This window comes from Salmo salar, chromosome 28, assembly GCF_965601325.2.
Source record: "Salmo salar chromosome 28, fSalSal1, whole genome shotgun sequence".
Lineage (NCBI taxonomy): Eukaryota > Metazoa > Chordata > Actinopteri > Salmoniformes > Salmonidae > Salmo > Salmo salar.
The window spans coordinates 14,850,883-14,872,537 of NC_138318.1; the positions used below are offsets into that span (position 1 = coordinate 14,850,883).

The window sequence follows — 21,655 nt, forward strand, 5'->3', positions numbered from 1 at the left end:
TGAAGGTACAGAAACGTCCATATTTGAAGTATTCTACATGGCACTGAAGTGCACTTGGCATGTAACCTTGGCCTGCATGCTGTCCAGAACAATGAGAAGTCTCGCAGCCATCATTTAGACTTTTACTGTGCACCAGGGCAAATCAATCTTCTCTTATTTTCTCTCTTTACCTAACAAGAATCTACAAGCAATTCTGGCTTGAGTACAAAAGCATAAATTTGTAGTTTCCTTGTGTGGAAAAACAGATGTGAACAAATTTTCCACAGCTCGATCTAAAGAAGTTTGAAAAGGAAAGCTGTGTAAAATACACACACACACACACACACACACACACACACACACACACACACACACACACACACACACACACACACACACACACACACACACACACACACACACACACACACACACACAGCAATAGAAAACCTGTCGCAGCTTGAGCCAAGGTATCTGTGTCACTGGAAAAGAGCTGTCATTAGCCCAACTCTAACCCTAACCTCAACAAAGGGTTTACCTCTTCAAACTCATGTACAGTTTGTCAACTAACAATGACAGGGAAACATTGAGCCAAGTGTCTGTGGGCATTCACCTTGTTGTCCAAATATGATTTAAGATGTGTGTTTTTAACCAACATTGAGGATATACACACTAAGACACACCTGAACTTCCCTCGGCTACAGTCAGGTGAATAGACAGTATTTTACTTGTCAAGGCTGGATTTATCGGCGCACTTAACATCATTCTGCACATTAGCTCCATAGCCCTCAGTACTGCTAAGCATGGGGAAGATATTTAAGGTGACACATCAATGGTTCACCTTTCACATAATAACAGTGCTAAGCTATATAAGCATTGGGTATTGTCTGTGTGAATAAGGCAGCTAACCCTGATGAACTTCTGTCTTTGTTAATGTACATCCCCTTCTGCTTGATGAATGGGACTTATTGTGGAGCAGAGCGTTTGTGTTTTGACTTGAGGTGGGAGGATGTTTGTCCAATCAGAAAATGTCAAAACACATATACAGGAGCATGCATGCACACACATATGTACACATACGCACGCACACACACATACATTTATGCAATTCCTGCACATTGTTACTTTTCAGTGAACTGATCTGTCCATTTTATCTAGATCTGTAAATAGGCCTAACAAAGAAAGAGAAAGGGAGAATCCAGAAGATACCTTTATTTTTCTCTCCCTCTCTGAACTTCACACTCACTTTTTTCAAGGACAGAGTAGCAGATCCCCAAATAAAGTCCCTCTCATGAAGTTTCTGCACTGTTAGTAATTTTATCAGTAACTTACTGTATTAATAAACAGTATGATAAAAGTGTTTGGCCAGTAGCCGAAAGGTCGCTGGTTCGAATCCCAGAGCTGGCAAGGTGGGAAAATCTGCTGTTCTGCCCTTGAGCAAGGCAGTTAACTGCTCCCCGGACGTGGATTAAGGCAGCCCCCTGCACCTCTCTGATTCAGGGAGGTTGGGTTAAATGCGGAAGACACATTTCGGTTGAATGCATTGTTGTCCAACTGTAGGAACAATTCTAGTGGGAAACCAATGATATCTCAACTCCAAGATACTGCAAAGCCCTTAAATGCCTGGAATGTACAGTACTTTCACTGCATTGACCTGAGGGTATCTGTACTGTACCACCCACTGGTTTCTCATCAGTCTGTGTAAAATAATACTAAGCCCTACGATCTTAACCTACACGGTTTCACTTCATAATAAGAAGGTTGTGATGATTTTAAGCAAGAACTATTAACATAACTCTGAACCACTACAACACATACAAAGCTAGGCTATTTCCTTAAACACACACAGTACTACTCTATACAATGCCAGGTGGTTGAACTGCAGCCCAGCCCAATCTGAAGCAGATTGGTCTGGCCTCTACCTGAACTCCAGTAGGTCCAGGTCACGGAGGTAAGCACACAGACTCTTTGATCACCCGACCACTACACATGCAGGCCTACATCTACAGGTGCTGCGTTTGATCTCTGGGTGCATGTACGCTGTTTGATTGCATTAGATCAATGACATGATTGTTTTCATATGATTAGATTTCATAAGCCAAAAGGTAGAATATCTTCAGCACAGCTGTTTTGGGATGCTGAGGAATTCCAACACAGAAACATAGAACGACAGCAGTCTAACTAGAGCTCCTGGTGATTTAATAATACTGATAATAATATCATCATCTGGAAAATCAAAACACTGTAATAAAACTCTACCTTTCAATTTTGTGTGTGTGTGTGTGTGTGTGTGTGTGCGTGCGTGCGTATGTGCGTGCGTGAGAGAGAGATCCCACATGGTCTGCAATGGAGAGAGACAGGCTGATGTCACAGGCTCGTTGATCATACAGAGATATCATCCATCTCAGATCTGACTCACTCACTACTGTACCATCCAATCTGAAGTACCACTCACTCTCAGTATAACTAAACACGCAAACCTGACGGAAAACTCTAATATATTACATCCTTTCAGAGAACTTTGAGACCAATATTGATTTTCAACAATTCAACCAAACTGTCCCTGAATATGCTTCCTGTTTCCTCAACACAAGATGTCTTCTACCTGGCTGATTGACAGTCTGTTTGCATTCCTTTGCTGCATCGGTTGAGTCTCTTCAGACAGACAACATTATCACTGTCTGTCAAAGCCATAAACACTCTCTCAAGGTTAGCTAACCACTAGGGAAGACTGTTACTCTTCCCTGCTGAAGAGGCAGCAAGTAAAACAACAAATTCCTTCTCTCATTCAGTCACTGATGTATAAGTTCACTCACTCCCTCCCCCTGCAGGAAGAGTAGAGACCAGCACTAGACCCCCTAACTCAGGGGGTAGGCCTCCTGCAGAACAGAGGAGGGGCTGTAACCAATTTAACAAGCATGGAGAGAGGGAGAGAGAGAGAGAGAGAGAGAGAGAGAGAGAGAGAGAGAGAGAGAGAGAGAGAGAGAGAGAGAGAGAGAGAGACAGACAGACAGAACCAGACACAGAGAAGTGGATCCAAAGAGAAGGAGGAGAGGTAATTCTTACGTGTGCCAGTGGCTTGCTGTGGATGGCGATGATGGGTCTGTACTGACGGAAGTCTGTCTGGATGACACACACTCTCTTCTCCATCCTCACATCCTTGTCTGGGAGCTACACCCCATCCTGTCTTCACCCACCGGCCTCTGGGGAGCAAGTGTGTGTGCTCGCCGGTGCTCTGGGCAGTGTGTGTGAGTTTGTGAGTGTGTGTGTGTGTGTGTGTGTGCATGTGTGCTCGCTGCAGCCCTGCTACCTGACCCTGAGAAGAACAGATCTGTCTGGAGAAAGGGAGTAAGGGGGGAGGGAGAGAGAGAGGAGGGATCTGACGTGCAAAAAGAAAACAGAAACTTGCTTGAACATTCCCCCCAAACACCTCCCTCCCTCTCCTCCCCTTCTCCTCCCCTTCTCCTCCCTCCCTCTCCTCCCCTTCTCCTCCCTCCCTCTCCTCCCCTTCTCCTCCCTCCCTCTCCTCCCCTTCTCCTCCCTCCACACCCTCTTTAAAGCTCCACCACCCACTGCCAGGGGAACAACACACAGAGACCGTCTACCCCCACTTCCCTTCCCCGGAGGAAAGCTCTATGTTAACCCCCTATACACTGCACAACTAAGGTGAAAATTCACAGAAAGGGGATTCAGTGAGCCTGAACCTGCTAAAAAGATAAATCATCTTTATTTGTTTGCATCTATTCAGTGTACCGTGTCAGTGTAATTAGTCAAAAGGTAATGACAGCAATGTTTTCTGTAACAGAGCTCTCTACTTTGAGTACTCTGTAATTCTGAGCACAGTAATCAGTGCAGCCAAACTGAAAATGCTGAGGCAGAATTCCCTTAATCCTCGAAATACCTGCGGATTTTCATTATAATCAAACCAAACACTGACAGCAAAACATGTTTTATTATAGCTTTACTGATCAAACACACAGGAAATATTGTACATGTATTAGAAAAGTAAAAAATGGAGTATCTACACTACTTATAAATAGTGGATTAACCCTTTAACTGTCACAGCAAGAAAAAAATATCAGAACAATTCTTGTTCTGCAAAATATGTGTATTTAGCCTCAATATAAGCTATAAATTAATAATGTTTGCTTGCAGCCGACTGAGTTGCCCAATTAGAGTAAGCAAATGTTGTATTGGAATTTGCACAGACTTTTTTTAAATCATCGAAAAAATGATACATTAATTTACATTATGTCTGCTTCATTTACTTATAATGGAAGATAGGCCTAGTTAAATGAGGACTGATATCAAATATGAATAAAATATGAACATTTGCGTCAAAATATGAATACCAGTAAAATTACATCTACAGAATATTGTGAAACATATTGAAGATAACAGGCAGACAGTAGATAATGATATGAATTTAAAGGATTTTTGTATTTGCACAGACAAAAAATTCCCATAACAATACTGTTCTATTGTCCATTATAACTAACAATGACTTAATAGCATTCCTTTTAATGGGCAACTCAACTGCTTGGGAAAGCATATTTTTCAAGAGCTCTTAAATTTCTAAAACAACAACATATTAGTAATTTAATAATTCTTAAATTATGTTTTTAGGGGTCAACAACATTTCACAACCTTGCCATTTCCAATTTTATACACAATTAGTAAAGTAATGTGTGGTAAATGAGTTTCGGTTTTGCTCACATTCACTTCCTGATTTTCAACCATCTTTGAATGGGTGTTAAAGAATATATAGGAGTCCGATAATGAAAACCACATGATCATTTTACTAAATGGCATTGGTTGAGATGGTAAAATATGCCAAACAAAATGAATATGTTTAATTTCATTTAAAATTGGTTGTCAACATTAGCTGAGCTGCCTGTTAAAGAGTTAACGTTTATTACTTGAAAGCTATTCTAAAGCGTTACCAACATCCATCGGTATTTCCCCACATTCATCCGATCTGTCTGTAGTCATTAAATTCTCTCTATACAAACACTTCCTACAGTACCTGACATAACCTGTCCTTTCCAGGTTAAGCTCTTAGAACTTACATCTGACAGGACGTTTCTCCTGCAGACTACATACCAAACATCTCTACAGGCAGGGGAAGAGATAAGGACGCCATGCGTGACATTACATGTTTACTTAGTAGGTGGAAGAAATGACAGGGAGGATGATTGGTTTGTTTCATCTCGGGGCATGCAGAGGACAGGTCATTTCACTTTTTAATCACCATGACAGTCGAAAATATTCATTTCACCAGCATTATCTGACAAAGAGGATCGCATGACAGTACATTTCAGAGTTTTCCACACGCACCAGGTTGAAGCAGATGGAGTTGAAGAATTTGACCTCAGTGGAGAGGACCACTCTGGACATCAAGTTCAGTTTACTGTACCATTTTACCTGGATGACTTTGTTAAAAATCAAGGCTTTTTCTGCTCTAGGTCAAACTGTACCAACATTTCTGTTATGAAAACCTCTGAGACGCCATTCAATCAACCCGCAGTTTGGTATTTACTGTATGCTGTAGCTGTTTTCCCATGGTGAAAGAAAAGGAGTAACACCAGTTCTTTTTTTTTAACCTTTATTTAATCAGGAAAGTCAGTTAAGAAAAAAATCTTATTTACCATGACGACCTACACCGGCCAAACCCGGACGACGCTGGGCCAATTGTGAGCCGCCCTATTGGACTCCCAATCGCGACCGGTTGTGATACAGCCTGGATTCGAACCAGGGTGTCTGTAGTGACGCCTCTAGCGCTGAGATGCAGTGCCTTAGGCAGACTGCTTCCACTCAGGTAGACTGCTTCCAGTTGTCAGAATAAGAGTTGTGTATCCTGGCAGCCAGCAGATGATAGTTTGATTGAATTCTAACGTATTGGCTTCCCAGCCTTTATACCAACCCGTTCTTTAATAAATGTACTAAATCCATCTCCCAGTCTCCTAAACCTCTTCACCTCAGGCCTCTCAACCCTAGCCTCTGTGATAGAGCCAGTTAGATGCCGGTGGAATAATTGCTCCTCCTCCTCCTCCTCCATGGCTCTTGTACGGCTTATCATCAAGGTTGTGTTCTGGCGCAGGGCCACATCTCAGTGAATGGGGTTTTTGTTTGGCGTGATACACATGAAATGATAACAGCATGGGCTGTGTGTGTATTATAGTCCCTTTTGGGACACTGTCATAGTGGGGGGGGGGGGTTGGGGGTCAGGAGGAGGAATGATAAAAGACATCTCACAGCTTCAGTAAACCTGGGGCGGCAGGTAGCCTAGTGGTTAGAGCGTTGGGCCAGTAGCCGAAAGGTTGCTGGATCGACTCCTCAAGCTGACAAGGTAAATATCTGTCGTTCTGCCCCTGAACAGGGCAGTTAACCCACTGTTCCCTGGTAGGCTGTTGTTGTAAAAACTAATTTGTTCTTAACTGACTTGCCTAGATAAATAAAGGTCAAATAAAAAACTCTGCATACATGTTCATGAGACAATTACAACTGATATGTGATATGTTTGTCAATACAGTTTGAGTAATCAAATCGGTGTGCTTCGAGTCCCAAAAACTGTTGAGGAATCACCTGCAGGTCTTCAGGAGAGACACAGCTAATAAAGGAAGTCTTGGATGGTTTGATCCATGGTCATAATGCACCACATTGATTATCCTCATAGGAAGATGCTATCAAACAATCTTATATGAAGCAGAGCCCTAATGACAGGCTTTTACCTGGTAATTGCTATAATCTCACTGCCTAGTATGTGGGCGTAATGATAGGGCCCAAAGCACTGTGCGATGCCATCTCTACTGCTCCAGTTAACATTTGCTCGTAGGCACAGATCTAGGATCAGCCTACCTTCCTTAGATCCAAACCTTTTTAGGAGTGAAAATCTAAAACTGACCTAGGATCAATTTCTAAGGGGCATCTTGGAGCTGCTCTAGCATGATCATAGCAGCAGGTCTGCTGATGCATGACGCACATTTTTGGAATCTGATTAATTGTGGGTTGGTGCCGTGGTAACATTTTGCCTCATACTATACAATCGCCCAGTACATTCTTCAAATAAATCATAACTCTGGCAGAGAAGGGCCCCCTCGTTTCAGTGTCATCATCCCATCGACCTTATGACATTTCACATATGTTGTGATCTGTATCACAAGAGTATTCAGAGGATCCGCATTGCAGTTTATTAGACAAAGTGGTGGTGGTTAGGTGACAGATTTTAAGCCATGAATGAATGAAAAGCGAGGAGAAAATACACACCAAGATGCACTGAGAGGATTTGAAAGCAGGCTTACTAAAATACGTGGTCATCACATGAGTACCAATCTGTAAGCACACATACTGCCCCAAAGCCTCATCACTGAACTGTATGATGAGTTATAGCATGTTGACATTGTGTCAGCTATGATTTGTGACCGACATTTTTTCAGGATTCTACAGTACCAGCATAAAAACTGTTTCTAATTTACAGTATGTGCTAGCTGTGGCTAACCCGGAGGTCTGAAAGAGAATCATGCATCACTAAACATGTGTTATTTTATGTCTAGAAGATTAAATACCTTACTACTGGCAACTCGTTAAAGTCATATTGCAAGTGGGAACTATCTCCATAGATCATGTAAGGGCGGTCTGGTGTTAAGGTGCTGGGATATACTACAGTATATACATGCTTTATTAATCTGTGGAGGAGCTCATAACAAGAGAAGAGATGACCGAGATGGTGGGGAGTGTAGTTCATGTTCCAGGGCTGTGCATGTATAAGAACATACTGTAGGATCTTATACAAGTCACGAGATCTAATCATTTTTAAAAGGAAAGTAAAGAGAGCCCCTCCAAGTCCATGTGAGACACTCCACAATATTGTGCCCCACAATTAACGAAATATGGTAGCCTACTGTTTAATATTGCAAGTCTTTGCTAGGTAAAGCCCTGCCTTCTCAGTTCACTGGTCACCATAGCAGCACTCACCCGTAGCACACGCTCCAGCAGGTATATTGCACTGGTCCTCCCCAAAGCCAACACTTCCTTTGGCCGCCTTTCCTTCCAGTTCTCTGCTGCCAATGACTCGAACAAATAGCAAAAAAAATTAATACTAAAAAAAATAAAATAAAAGAATTACAAAAAAAAAAAAAATCACTGAAGCTGGAGTCTTATATCTCCCTCTCTAACTTTAAGCATCAGCTGTCTGAGCAGCTTATCGATCACTGTACCTGTACACAGACAATCTGTAAATAGAACACCCAACTACCTCATCCCCATATTATTACTTACCCTCTTGCTCTTTTGCACCCCAGTATCTCTACTTGCACATCATCTACACATCTATCAGTCCAGTATTAATGCTAAATTGTAACTATTTTCGCCTCTATGGCCCATTTATTGCCTACCTACCTCCCTACTCTTCGACATTTGCACACACTGTACATAGATTGTTTTCTTTTGTGTTATTGACTGTATGTTTGTTTAATCGTAACTGTTGTTTTTGTCGCACTGCTTTGCCGTATCTTGGCCAGGTCGCAGTTGTAAATGAGAACTTGTTCAACTCGCCTACCTGGTTAAATAAAGGTGAAATATATATATTTTTTAAATGGTAATTTATCAATATCAGTTGATGAGAATTTAGAATGGAACAATAAGCATCTATGGCTTTTCTAAGCTCATTTTAGCTTGTTCCCACACTGTCTCTGAAACCTTTTGTTTTGATGATTTGACATACTATACCACAAACTCATTCCATGCAAGGCTTAGTCTCTGCAGGTTTTTGCTCCTCCCTGTTGGTTTGTATTAACCTTTATTTAACTAGGCAAGTCAGTTAAGATCAAATTCTTATTTTACAATGACAGCCTACCCTGGTAAAACACACACGCTGGGTCAATTGTGCGCCGCCCGGGATCGAACCAAGGTCTGTTGTGACACCTCTAGCACTGAAATGCAGTGCCTTAGACCGCTGCGCCACTCGGGAGCCCTTGTACTTGATTGATGAAATAAGGTCACTGATTAGTAAGTAACGCTCCTCACCTGGTTGTCTAAGTCTTAATTAAAAGGGAAAACTAAAAACCAGCAGACATGATGCCCTCCAAGGAATGAGTTTGACACCCCTGTACTAGACATTTCAGTCAAGTCAAGCTGCTTACTGGGCTATGAGGCATTCAGATCCTGCACTCTAGTGGTCAATCTGTAGTCAGGTACATTCTATATGTTCTCTATTGTAGATGCACTGTAGAGGCACAAGCAACATGTTTAAATTTTAGCTATTCCATTTATTATTGTAACAAAGTCGTAGAGTGGATTGCACCAGCAAATGATGCACAATACTATTCAATAGTATAACCTGAACTCTATCGTAACACTTAACACACCGTATAAGTCCATCTATGAACTCAAAACATGAGATGTGCATACTACATAATATATATTAGTAAATATCTTACTAATTACAAGGCACTGAAGGTGGCTGGCTATTCTCCTCGATATACAACAATGTTCTTGTCAGTCTCGTGAATCTTGACCTCGTAGAGAAGATTGGCTGGTAGCTGCTTGACCATGTTGTCCCAGATATATACAGCCACGTTTTCTGTTGTGCTGCACAGCAGACCAAAAAAAACAAACGTTAAACCATAGAAACTCTGAATCACATGCTCCGAACTGAAAATCCACCCGTTACTCATAAACATAAGGCTACGGTCCAGTAAAGGAGCACACACCTGACAACATTGGCAAAGTAGGGGACGTCCTTATCCAGGTTTTTATGGTCCAACGGAATCATGATGACTTCCTGTATCAGGATTATACATGAGTTTGTAAATAACAGTAATACATTTATGCATTTTCCTTATTCTCTATAATGTGCTATAAATGTGAAATGAATGAAGAAATTAATAGTCTAGCAGCCTACGCTATCAAAGCATAGCCTTAGCTTCAAATCAAAAAGTCAAATCCAGGATTGGAAGAAAGGGAGGGTCTTACCTCGATGTGTTGCTTCAGATCTGTAATGTTCATCACCATGCCTGTGTGACGATCGATCTGGAGATGGACAAAGAGAAGCTCTGTGACGGTCTGTGCGTCTCCAACATTCATTACCAAGGAGGCAGACTGCTTTCATATCATGAGAGTGCCATGTGATTTACTGGTGTGTTTCTACCACTAGCAACCATGAATGTTCTGTAAGTCGTGTTTTTATGAATATGGTACGACGCAAAGTGTCAGGTGGGACTTACCTTTCCCCGTACTGTCACCTCTACTACAAAAGTAAAAACACAACAGAGCCTTAGATAAACATTGGGTTAGACCCAGTTTGAAGTTATGGAACAGGCCAGCTATGTAACCTATAGGCCAACTGTGAATCAGACAATAACTGACAACAGAATTGGTCCTACGTGCATGATTTGAATGAGACCTTGGCCAATGACTGACCTTTATAGTTGTGTCCATGGCCATTGGGATTGTTGCACTTCCCAAATATCCTCTTGTTTACCTCATCACTCAACGTCGGGCTGGAGAGACAACACAATACATGAGGTTTCAATTCAACAAATATGATAATAAAAACCTTTAACAATTTTAAGAAGTTAATGGCTTAGCTGTCTCTACAATAGAACTACAGTTCCCATGAACTTCCGGGATTGACGCAACGGGTTATAATTTATTCCAGTTTCTTTCGTTAAAAACTCTCCCCTCTATCAAATAAAACGGCTCACTGGAAACACAATAATACCAAAATGCTGTCCATCTTCCACTCGTCTCGCAGCCTCTGCGACAGTTTCTAGATGGCAACCCTGCATTAAGCTGCCTATTGCGTCGTCGTTTTCAACAACAACAACAAAAAGATAGAAAAGGATTGCACTGGTACCTGTGCAATCGATGGCACGCGCTGAAACTCTGGACTCGTGTGATGTATCCAATGCGCTCTGCTACTTCGTTTCTTGAATCGGCTTGTGCCATTGCGATAACAGATGAACAGAAGTAAACAATGTAATTAATAGTCGTCGCAGACGCCGTTAAAAAGGTTATGCTGAGCGTGTGGAGAATTGAGTCCACGCCCCCCTAGTCTTTTCTTGTCAGTCAACGCGCAGCGACAACATAGTACCACGGTATGGGTTATACTACCCATAAAACCTAGCAGTCAAACAGGGAAATGGTTCCAAGAATTTTTCCCATGGGCATTTTTTAAAACAAACTAAGAGCTGTGTTTCGTGTAGGCTTACCCTGGCGTGACATTTTGATAACCGTGTAAATCTCTAGGCCAAGGAGACTGTCAATATATTCGCCTGTATTTACCCGCAAAAAAAAACTCCAGCCATTACCACGAGCCCATCCTCCCCAATTAAGGTGCCACCAACCTCCTGCGCACAATACCTGTTAGTAAAGGTGTCCGTCAGAGATGACGTGCAGGAGCTTGCAGGGATTTGTAGTCTTGCATGATGCCAATTAGCGTTTTCGAATCTGAGAGTAAACACAGCCGACTATATTGATCAAAGTCACCATATCCGAGAGAGATTTACATGGTTATCAAAGCGTCAAGCCAGGGTAAGCCTACACGAAACACTGCCCTTATTAAGTGTTTCTAAAAAAAATCCCCTATGGGAACAATTAATGGTGGGTGGAAAAACCATTGGAACTACTTCCCTGTTTGACCGCTAGGTTTTATGAGTATTACGACACCTCCACTGTGGATCTCTAAACCAACTAATATTTTGCATGCAGCACAAACGATGACATCACTTGTATGGTAATGAGAGAACCTTCAAAATAAAAGTCCACCTTTCAAAACATTGCAGTGTGGATAACGCACAACACCCGAAGTCCCTCTGACTCACACGGAGGAAGACATTGTAATGAACTTGTCAAACAGGTCTATATCTGACACATGCTCATCTGCCTTAGGTAAGGGACTGTCATTTAATACCGTTATAGACTTCCAAAGTTTTTCCGCCGTTTGAGATTGACTGAATTATTTGGTAATGGGGTTGCTCCCTATGCACCTGCCAATGTAAATACATTGAATGAGACAAGTAACCAGACAGGACATAGTGCTAATGCTCTTCCCATTGATAACCAGGATGACAATGAACTTGACTCTCGCTCTGCGGACATGATAAGGGAAAATATATATTTTAAGAGAAAAAGCACATGTATACCTCCCAAAAGAAATACCTTTCTTGAAAAATACTGTCACCTAGTTGAGAAAGATGTACATAATCTCCTGGCTAAGAAACAAGAATACAAGGTATTCCACAATATGTCGACGCAGAGAAAGAATCCCTTATGGAACTCAAGAATGACTCCACTATCATTATAAAACCTGCCAACAAAGGAGATGCAATAGTGATGTAAAATGCTGCCGACTATGGAAAGGAAATTCTCAGAGATTATTCATTTTGCAAAGGCTCCCTAGGGATCCTACTAATCAATTCAAGTCTCTGATCCATAATGAACTGTCTTAAGTTTTTGAATAAAGAGGAAATTACAAAGACAGAATATGCATATATGAAAGTTGACTGCCCAACCACACCTGTCATATACACTCTCCTTAAAATTAAAAAGATGCCAGCTATACCAGGCTGACCTATTGTGAGTAGTAACGGATCTCTGACAGAGAACATTTCAACCTTTGTAAACCATTTTGTGAAGCCCTGGGCAAGCTCTCTCCCCACGTACACCAGAGACTCTATTGATTTTATCAATCTCCTTAAATCTGTGGACTGTATACCAGAAAATCAAATTTTTTGTTCTTTTGATGTTACCATCCTATATACTAACATCCCCCATCAGGGCGGCCTAGAGGCCCTCATGTTCTACCTTAATGACCGTCCCCCTAATGCTCTTCCCAGCACCAATTGTATTGTGGACTTGGATGAACTGGTGTTAACCTCCAACAATTTTCTCTTCAGAGGAGCCTTTTCCCCCAGACCAAAGGGACAGCGATGGGGAGCACTATGGCTCCTAATTATGCTAACATGTATCTAGGAATGTTTGAAAAACAGGTGGTGCTGAATCCAGAACTTAACCCCTTTCTCCCCAATATTTTCCTCATTCTGAGATATTTAGATGATATTTTCCTGATCTATAGTGTATACAGGGACCCAGGAAGAACTATTGGAATTTCATGCCTATCTAAACTCTATGAATGAGCACCTTCGTTTCACCATTAACTATGACCTATCCCAAATCAGTTTTCTTAATGTGATGGTTATTATGGGCAAAACCTCCCTCTCTACAGATCTCTACAGGAAACCTACGGATAGGAACACCCTCCTTAGAGGGGACCACTTCCATCCATGTCCACTCATTAAAAGTCTCCCTTTAAGTCAATTCAGCCTAATTAAAAGGATATGTAGCTCTGATGCATTGTACCAGAAACAGACCACGGATCTCATACTAAAGTTTAAGGAAAGGACGTATAAAGAAAATTGGGTAAAATGTGACAGTTATTGTTTTGAAGGGATAACAGTTGGAAAACCTTCAACCAAAATGAAAAGAAAAGGCAGAACGTATGCTTATGTTTCACCCGATACTCACCCTTGGGGAAGGCATTTAACAGGAAGCACTGGTACATTGTTGACACTGACCCACAACTGAAACCCATCTTTAACATTCCCCACGTATTGTCTTTAAAAGACTCCCAAACGTGAGAGACATTGTGGCCAAATCGGATTACCCCCCTGAAAAAAGGGAAACCTTGGACGGGGTTTCACGAGTGCAACCTCAATCGCACTCCACACTGCCCTTTCCCACCTGGACAAAAGGAACACCTATGTGAGAATGCTGTTCATTGACTACAGCTCAGCATTCAACACCATAGTTCCCACACAGCTCATCACTAAGCTAAGGACCCTGGGACTAAACCCCTCCCTCTGCAACTGGATCCTGAACTTCCTGACGGGCCGCCCCCAGGTAGGTAATAACACATCTGCCACGCTGATCCTCAACACTGGGGCCCCTCAGGGGTGCGTGCTTAGTCCCCTCCTGTAGACCCGGTTCACCCACGACTGTGTGGCCAAGCACAACTCCAACACCATCATTAAGTTTGCTGACGACACAACAATAGTAGGCCTGATCACCGACAACGATGAGACAGTAGTCTATGGTTTGGGTGGTTGGAGTCTGACGATATTCCGGGCCTTCTTTTCACACCACCTGATATAGAGGTCCTGGATGGCAGGGAGCTCGGCCACATTGATGTACTGGGCTGTCCTCACAACCCTCTGTAGTGCCATGCAATCGAGGGCTCCTGAGAGGGATGAGGCACTGTCAGGCCTTCTTCACAACTGTGTGTGTGTGTTAGGACCATTTGAAGTCTTTAGTGATTTGTACACCAAGGAACTTGAACCTGTCTACCTGCTCCACTGCCGCCCCGTCGATGTGGATGGGGGCGTGCCTGCCCCCCCTTATCCTGTAGTCCACAATCAGCTCCTTGGTCTTGCTGATGTTGAGGGAGAGGTTGTAACTCTGGCACCACACTGCCAGGTCACTGACCTCCTCCCTGTAGGCTGACTCATCATCGCCGGTGATCAGGCCTACCATCATCGTGTCGTCAACAAGCTTGATAATGGTGTTGGAGTCGTGCGTGGCCACACAGTCGTGGGTGAACAGGTAGTACAGGAGGGGACTAAGAACACACCCCTGTGGGGCCCCTGTGTTAAGGGTCAGCGTGGCGGAGGTGATCTTGCCTCCTGTGATCTTGAGTCAGGAAATCCAGGATCCAGTGGCAGAGGGAGGTGTTCAGACCCAGAGTCCTAAGGTTGGTGATGAGCTTGGATGGGACAATGATGTTGAATGCTGAGCTGTAGCCAATGAACAGCATTCTCACATAGTTATTATTCTGGAGAGCAATTGAGATTGCGTCGTCTATGGCTCTGTGTTGGCGGTATGCAAATTGGAGTGGTTCTAGGGTGGCTGGGATGGTGGAGTTAATGTCATAATTTAGTGCCATAACCAGCCTCTCAAAGCATGAAGCCTTAAAGTTCTTAGGAACAGAAATGATTGTGGTCATCTTAAAACATGAGGTTAAAAATGACTGAATTTGCCTTCCAGCTGTCCTGCGCATGCTCTGAGAATGCTCTCTGGAATACCATTGGGGACCGCGACTTTGCAGTTGTTGACCTGATTAAAAACCCTTTTCACGTCGGCCTCGGAAAGCGAGATCACCCAATCCTCTGGGTCGCTGACGGCCCCCACACCCGGCTATTATATAGCCAAGTCTTTTTGTGCTTTAGTCAATTTCCCTATAATTAATAGCCATGCTGAACATTCCTGAAGAATGAAAAAGCTAACAGCATTTCTATATTTTTTAACAGCTTATATAATAATAATAATATAATAAAATAATACAATGGGTTCTGTCAAGAAAATCATTGACAATAATAATCAATAATGAAATTAATATAATTAAGTCTTCAAGCATTGTGGGTGTGTTACACTGCATGCCCTATTTTCACATACAGCATGTTCTCTGGCTTTATGAAATTAATATATCTCTTTATCACTACTACCATCAATACTCCTCCAGCACCGTGTGTGTGTGTGTGTGGGTGATGCTGTCATCCATCTGGTCACTGTCACCTGGTAGATCTGGTCTCTGGCACATCAGGTCTCTGGCACATCTGGTCTCTGGCACATCAGGGTCTCTGGCACATCTGGTCTCTGGCACATCGGTTCTCTGGCACATCGGGTCTCTGGCACATCTGGTCTCTGGCACATCGGTTCTCTGGCACATCTGGTCTCTGGCACATCGGGTCTCTGGCACATCGGTTCTCTGGCACATCGGGTCTCTGGCACATCGGGTCTCTGGCACATCTGGTCTCTGGCACATCGGTTCTCTGGCACATCGGGTCTCTGGCACATCGGGTCTCTGGCACATCTGGTCTCTGGCACATCGGGTCTCTGGCACATCTGGTCTCTGGCACATCTGGTGTCTGGCACATCGGTTCTCTGGCACATCGGGTCTCTGGCACATCGGGTCTCTGGCACATCGGGTCTCTGGCACATCGGGTCTCTGGCACATCTGTTTTCTGGGATCTCTTTCAAAGTTATGGTATGAAAACAAAGAATCACATGAGGTTATTGAAATAAGTAATTTATTATTAGACATGATTTACATAATGTAAACAATATGTTACTTACCACGCAGACTATGAAGTTTCACCTCTCCATTGCTCAACATATTCTCATAGACTTTTGTTCAATGTACTCACTGGGAATGAAGAACATGATACGGAGGTAATGGGTACTGTATCTGGAGATGCTTCTGTTTTCAGATTGTCTCTGCTGTAGTTGTAGAGCTCCTTCGCGTTTCTGATCAGGACTTGGCCAAACTTCACTGCTGCGGTGGCATGGCTCTTGATTACTGCACTTGTCCCATCATTGGCACCTTTACCATGCCTGGAGCCAGAATAGTTGTGTTGTATAGGGAAGTCAAAATCAGACCCAGCATAGCTAACATCAGATATACAGTCGTGGCCAAAAGTTTTGAGAATGACACAAATATTAATTTTCACAAAGTCTGCTGCCTCAGTTTGTATGATGGAAATTTGCATATACTCCATAATGTTATGAAAAGTGATCAGATGAATTGCAATTAATTGCAAAGTCCCTCTTTGCCATACAAATGAACTGATTCCCCCCAAAAAAATTCCACTGCATTTCAGCCCTGCCACAAAAGGACCAGCTGACATCATGTCAGTGATTCTCTCGTTAACACAGGTGTGAGTGTTGACGAGGACAAGGCTGGAGATCACTCTGTCATGCTGATTGAGTTCGAATAACAGACTGGAAGCTTCAAAAGGAGGGTGGTGCTTGGAATCATTGTTCTTCCTCTGTCAACCATGGTTACCTGCAAGGAAACAGGTGCCATCAATATTGCTTTGCACAAAAAGGGCTTCACAGGCAAGGATATTGCTGCCAGTAAGATTGCACCTAAATCAACCATTTATCAGATCATCAAGAACTTCAAGGAGAGCGGTTCAATTGTTGTGAAGAAGGCTTCAGGGTGCCCAAGAAAGTCCAGCAAGCGCCAGAACCATCTCCTAAAATTGATTCAGCTGCGGGATCAGGGCACCACCAGTACAAAGCTTGCTCAGGAATGGCAGCAGGCAGATGTGAGTGCGTCTGCACGCACAGCGAGGCGAAGACTTTTGGAGGATGGCCTGGTGTCAAGAAGGGCAGCAAAGAAGTCACTTCTCTACAGGAAAAACATTAGGGACAGACTGATATCTGCAAAAAGTACAGGGATTGGACTGCTGAGGACTGGGGTAAAGTCATTTTCTCTGATGAATCCCCTTTCTGATTGTTTGGGGCATCCGGAAAAAGGCTTGTCCAGAGAAGACAAGGTGAGCGCTACCATCAGTCCTGTGTCATGCCAACAGTAAAGCATCCTGAGACCATTCATGTGTGGGGTTGCTTCTCAGCCAAGGGAGTGGGCTCACTCACAATTTTGCCTAAGAACACAGCCATGAATAAAGAATGGTACCAACACATCCTCCGAGAGCAACTTCTCCCAACCATCCAGGAACAGTTTGGTGACGAACAATGCCTTTTCCAGCATGATGGAGCACCTTGCCATAAGGCAAAAGTGATTACTAAGTGGCTCGGGGAATAAAACATTGATATTTTGGGTCCATGGCCAGGAAACTCCCCAGACCTTAATCCCATTGAGAACTTGTGGTCAATCCACAGGAGGTGGGTGGACAAACAAAAACCCACAAATTCTGACAAACTCCAAGCATTGATTATGCAAGAATGGGCTGCCATCAGTCAGGATGTGGCCCAGAAGTTAATTGACAGCATCCCAGGGCGGATTGCAGAGGTCTTGAAAAAGAAGGGTCAACACTGCAAATATTGACTCTTTGCATCAACTTCATGTAATTGTCAATAAAAGCCTTTGACACTTATGAAATGCTTGTAATTATACTTCAGAATTTCATCTGACAAAAATATCTAAAGACACTGAAGCAGCAAACTTTGTGGAAATTAATGTGTCATTCTCAAAACTTTTGGCCACGACTGTACAGTACCAGTCAAAAGTTTGGACACGCCTACTCATTCAAGGGTTTTTCTTTATTTTTACTATTTTCGACATTGTAACACATATAGAATCATGTACTAATCAAAAACGTGTTTGAGATTCTTCAAAGTAGCCATCCTTTGCCTTGATGACAGCTTTGCATACTCTTGGCATTCTCTCAACCAGCTTCATGAGGTAATCACCTGGAATGTATTTCAATTAACAGGTGTGCCTTGTTCAAAATTAATTTGTAAAATGTATTTCCTTCTTAATGCGTTTGAACCAATCAGTTGTGTTGTGACAAGGTAGGGGTGGTATACAGAAGATAGCACTATTCGGTAAAAGACCAAGTCCATATTATGGCAAGAACAGCTCAAATAAGCAAAAATAAACGGCAGTCCATCATTACTTTAAGACTTGAAGGTCAGTCAATCCAGAAAATGTCAAGATCTTTGAAAGTTTCTTCAAGTGCAGTCGCAAAAACCATCAAGCGCTATGATGAAACTGGCTCTCATGAGGACTGACACAGGAAAGGAAGATTTTTTAAAGATTTTTGGTTCCAACCGCCATTGCTTTGTGAGACGCAGAGTAGGTGAACGGATGATCTCTGCATGTGTGGTTCCCTCTGTGAAGCATGGAGGAGGAGGTGTGGGGGTGTTTTGCTGGTGACACTGTCAGTGGTTTATTTAGAATTCAAGGCACACTTAACCAGCATGGTTACCACAGCATTCTGCAGCAATATACCATCCCATCTGGTTTGCGCTTAGTGGGACTATCATTTGTTTTTCAACAGGTCAATGACCAAACACACCTCCAGGCTGTGTAAGGGCTATTTTACCAAGAAGGATAGTGATGGAGTGCTGCAGAAAATTACCTGGCCCCCACAATCACCCGACCTCAACCCCATTGAGATGGTTTGGGATGATTTGGACCGCAGAGGGAATGAAAAGCAGCCAACAAGTGCTCAGCATATGTGGGAACTCCTTCAAGACTGTTGGAAAAGCCTTCCAGGTGAAGCTGGTTGCGAGAATGCCAAGAGTGTGCAAAGCTGTTATCAAGGCAAAGGGTGGCAACTTTAAAGAAACTGAAATCTAAACTATATTTAGATTTGTTTAACACTTTCTTGGTTACTACATGATTCCATGTGTTATTTCATAGTTTTGATGTCTTCACTATTATTCTACAATGTAGAAAATAGTTAAAATAGTCTTTGACTGGTACTGTAAGTCCTTTTTATTTGTATTGTGCACCACAGCTGTCAGAGTATCTTTAGAACTTGTTGAGCTTCAGGTGTCTTTGGTTTTTCATGTGATCAATAGCTGCAGTTTGAAATCCATTGACTGCAATGTAGTCATGCTTGAGGTCATCTGATATTATCATACAACTTTCTGTGATGATCTTCAGGCATTTCCCTATAGTACATTACCAAGGGGTGCAGTGTAGCACTCTCTTGAGTCAGAAAGCCCCTTGGGGCTCTTGCTGGTACCTGCAAAGGTAGTTCTCGGCAAAGTCCAGGAAGCCCAATACTGTGTTCTGCCAGTCCTTGACAAACAAGTGTTCTTAAAAAGCTTGAGCCTCTTGTTTCAGTTCCTCAATAAGCATCTTCATAGATCCACGCTTACAGACCAGTGATCACTTTTTTATGGTGTACTTTTGTTTACCATTTGTTACTTTTTGGCTGATAATCTCCCATCTTTTCCACTCTACGTCAGTGTCCTTTTGTTGGCGGAGGGGTGCAATAAGTGGATTTAGTCAATGGACACGACAATCCTAACACTGCCGTTTGATACACTGCAGTTGTTGGAAATCATTCATTGTAGTTTTCTCACACTTAGTGACACTGCTGAATGCATACACACCTTTTATGGTTGGTGTATTTTTGTGGCCATTCACTGCCTGTAATTTCAGATATTTTCACAGTATTCGCAGAGGCAACCCACACGTTTTGCAGTTCTCTGTGGATGAATGGTTCTTGGTCTTGATCTGTAAAACATAGCACCTCCTATTGCGAGACAAGGGTTGGCTTTGAGAAATTCTTGATGCAATGGAGCAGTCAAGAAAGCTGGCTGCCTTCGCAGTCTTCTTGCTCACCTTTTTCTTATCAAGCACTGTGAGAGACTGCTTCATATCATTTTTCCACTGCTAAAACTAGATTGAGGTAATCTATGTTCACCTCCTGGGCTTTTTTGTTGTTGTTGCTTGCCTTCAGAGTTTTCTACTGAACCCAAATCTTTTTACAAACTGTCTCTGTAGTTTGTATTTCTTAATCATATTCAGTGAACAAGCCAAAGCTTTCCTTGTTCCAGATTGTCTGGACTTTGGCTACTGCTTCAACAACTGCCACTTCCAACTTCCCCTCTGTTGTGGTTCTGATGTTCTTCTGATGGAAAATGGCTGACTTTCTCGGTGAGACCTTGTCAATGAGGTCCATGGTAGTAGTGACATACTGTGCTGTCTGTTTTGGCTAATAGACTAATTCTCTCTGCCTCCAATTTATCTTGTTGTCCTTTCACCTGCTTTGCCAATTCTTCTGCTTTGTCTTGTCTTTGTTCTGACCATATTTTTCTTGTATTTCTGCTGTCACTTTCATGCTCCTCTTTTGACCTTGCTGCTCTCTGTAAAAACGTTTTTAAAGCCAGTTTTTAAAGCCAGCTTCTCTACCTTTTTCTGCAATTATGTTCTTGTGTTTTCTTAACACATTTTGGTTGCTCTGGGCCTCCTCTTTTTGCTCTGCTCTCATCCTCTCCATTCTCAGGGCCTCCTCTTTTTGCTTTGCTCTCATCTTCTCCATTCTCTGGGCCTCCTCTTTTTGCTCTGCTCTCATCTTCTCCATTCTCTGGGAAGCACATGCATTATATTTCTCTTTGCTTGAAATATTCCTCCTTTTTAGGATACTATCAGCAAGGGACATCTCATGTGTGTTTTGTTGTAGTTTCGTCCTTTGTTTAATATTTCCTAATATTTTTTAGGGTGTTTTATTCTTCATGCTGGTTCTCCAACTTTGTCGTTTCACTTTTTCTTTTCAGAGAGGATGGGACTCGTTCATCTACTTATTGCATCTTATGCTAGCATGTATGACAGGTGTTTTGTTGTTTTGACATTATGCAACTTTGAACTTTGAACCTGTAAAATTCCAAATACAATTTGATTGTAAATAGGATACGCAAAATCCTGTCAAATGCATTAAAAAGTGAATTTTTAAACTGTCTAACAATGTATTCAGGCAGGCTATGTAAAATAATAATAATAATAATAATAATGTAGATTCATAAATAAATGACGACAAGTGGAACATTTTTAATTTTTTTCATGTTTTCCCTAAAGAAATCACACTTTTATAGAAAAACTACAAAATTGGATGTTATATATCCACAATAATACTTAAACTACATCAGTAGACTACTTTTGAGTAAAAACGTGTTGTTGTTGTTGCTGAAACTTTTTGTTGTTGTAATTCCTCTTTAATTCCAATTTACGCCTCTCAATGGACCGTTGTGTTTGGCTAAGATGTTTCTTTATGCTACTAGACATGTGATGAGAGAGTTTGCAAAACAAACAAACACCCAAACGATTGGTACAAACCAACATGATATCATTCTCCCAAGCATATGCTTTCTTTGCATTCAACATTTAATTCGGAACGTTTTTTGGGAAAGACTTTAGAAATGC

At 42.3% G+C, this 21,655-nt stretch overlaps 2 protein-coding genes across 4 annotated transcripts in view; both read right to left on the reverse strand.

Annotated features, from left to right (window-relative positions):
- The window catches only part of LOC106589493 (putative uncharacterized protein MYH16), a 45,802-nt gene extending 42,497 nt beyond the window's left edge, over positions 1–3,305 (reverse strand). The window contains exon 1 of one of the 2 annotated variants that reach the window (XM_014179551.3): positions 3,046–3,305. In XM_014179551.3, the coding sequence (XP_014035026.3) occupies positions 3,046–3,129 (84 nt within the window). In that variant the 5' untranslated portion in view covers positions 3,130–3,305. The remainder of the gene's footprint in view (positions 1–3,045) is intronic. The other variant, XM_014179553.3, reaches the window with a different exon arrangement.
- Positions 3,306–9,224: 5,919 nt separating this feature from the next.
- Positions 9,225–11,337, reverse strand: pts (6-pyruvoyltetrahydropterin synthase). 2 transcript variants are annotated; one of them, XM_082970347.1, is made up of 7 exons: positions 11,190–11,337; positions 10,835–10,916; positions 10,399–10,478; positions 10,203–10,225; positions 9,952–10,008; positions 9,690–9,760; positions 9,225–9,567 (listed from the first exon to the last, which is right to left on the reverse strand). In XM_082970347.1, the coding sequence occupies exons 1-7, from the start codon at positions 11,200–11,202 to the stop codon at positions 9,444–9,446; spliced, it is 450 nt and encodes a 149-aa protein (XP_082826473.1). In that variant the 5' UTR covers positions 11,203–11,337; the 3' UTR covers positions 9,225–9,443.
- Positions 11,338–21,655: the final 10,318 nt, after the last annotated feature.

What these genes read in the sequence shown, in the direction of transcription:
- pts (XM_082970347.1), bottom strand. An exon ending in CCATGGACACAACTATAAAG is followed by an intron (nt 10,226 to 10,398) that starts GTCAGTCATTGG and finishes TTACTTTTGTAG; the next exon opens with TAGAGGTGACAGTACGGGGA. An exon ending in ATCTGAAGCAACACATCGAG is followed by an intron (nt 9,761 to 9,951) that starts GTAAGACCCTCC and finishes ATCCTGATACAG; the next exon opens with GAAGTCATCATGATTCCGTT.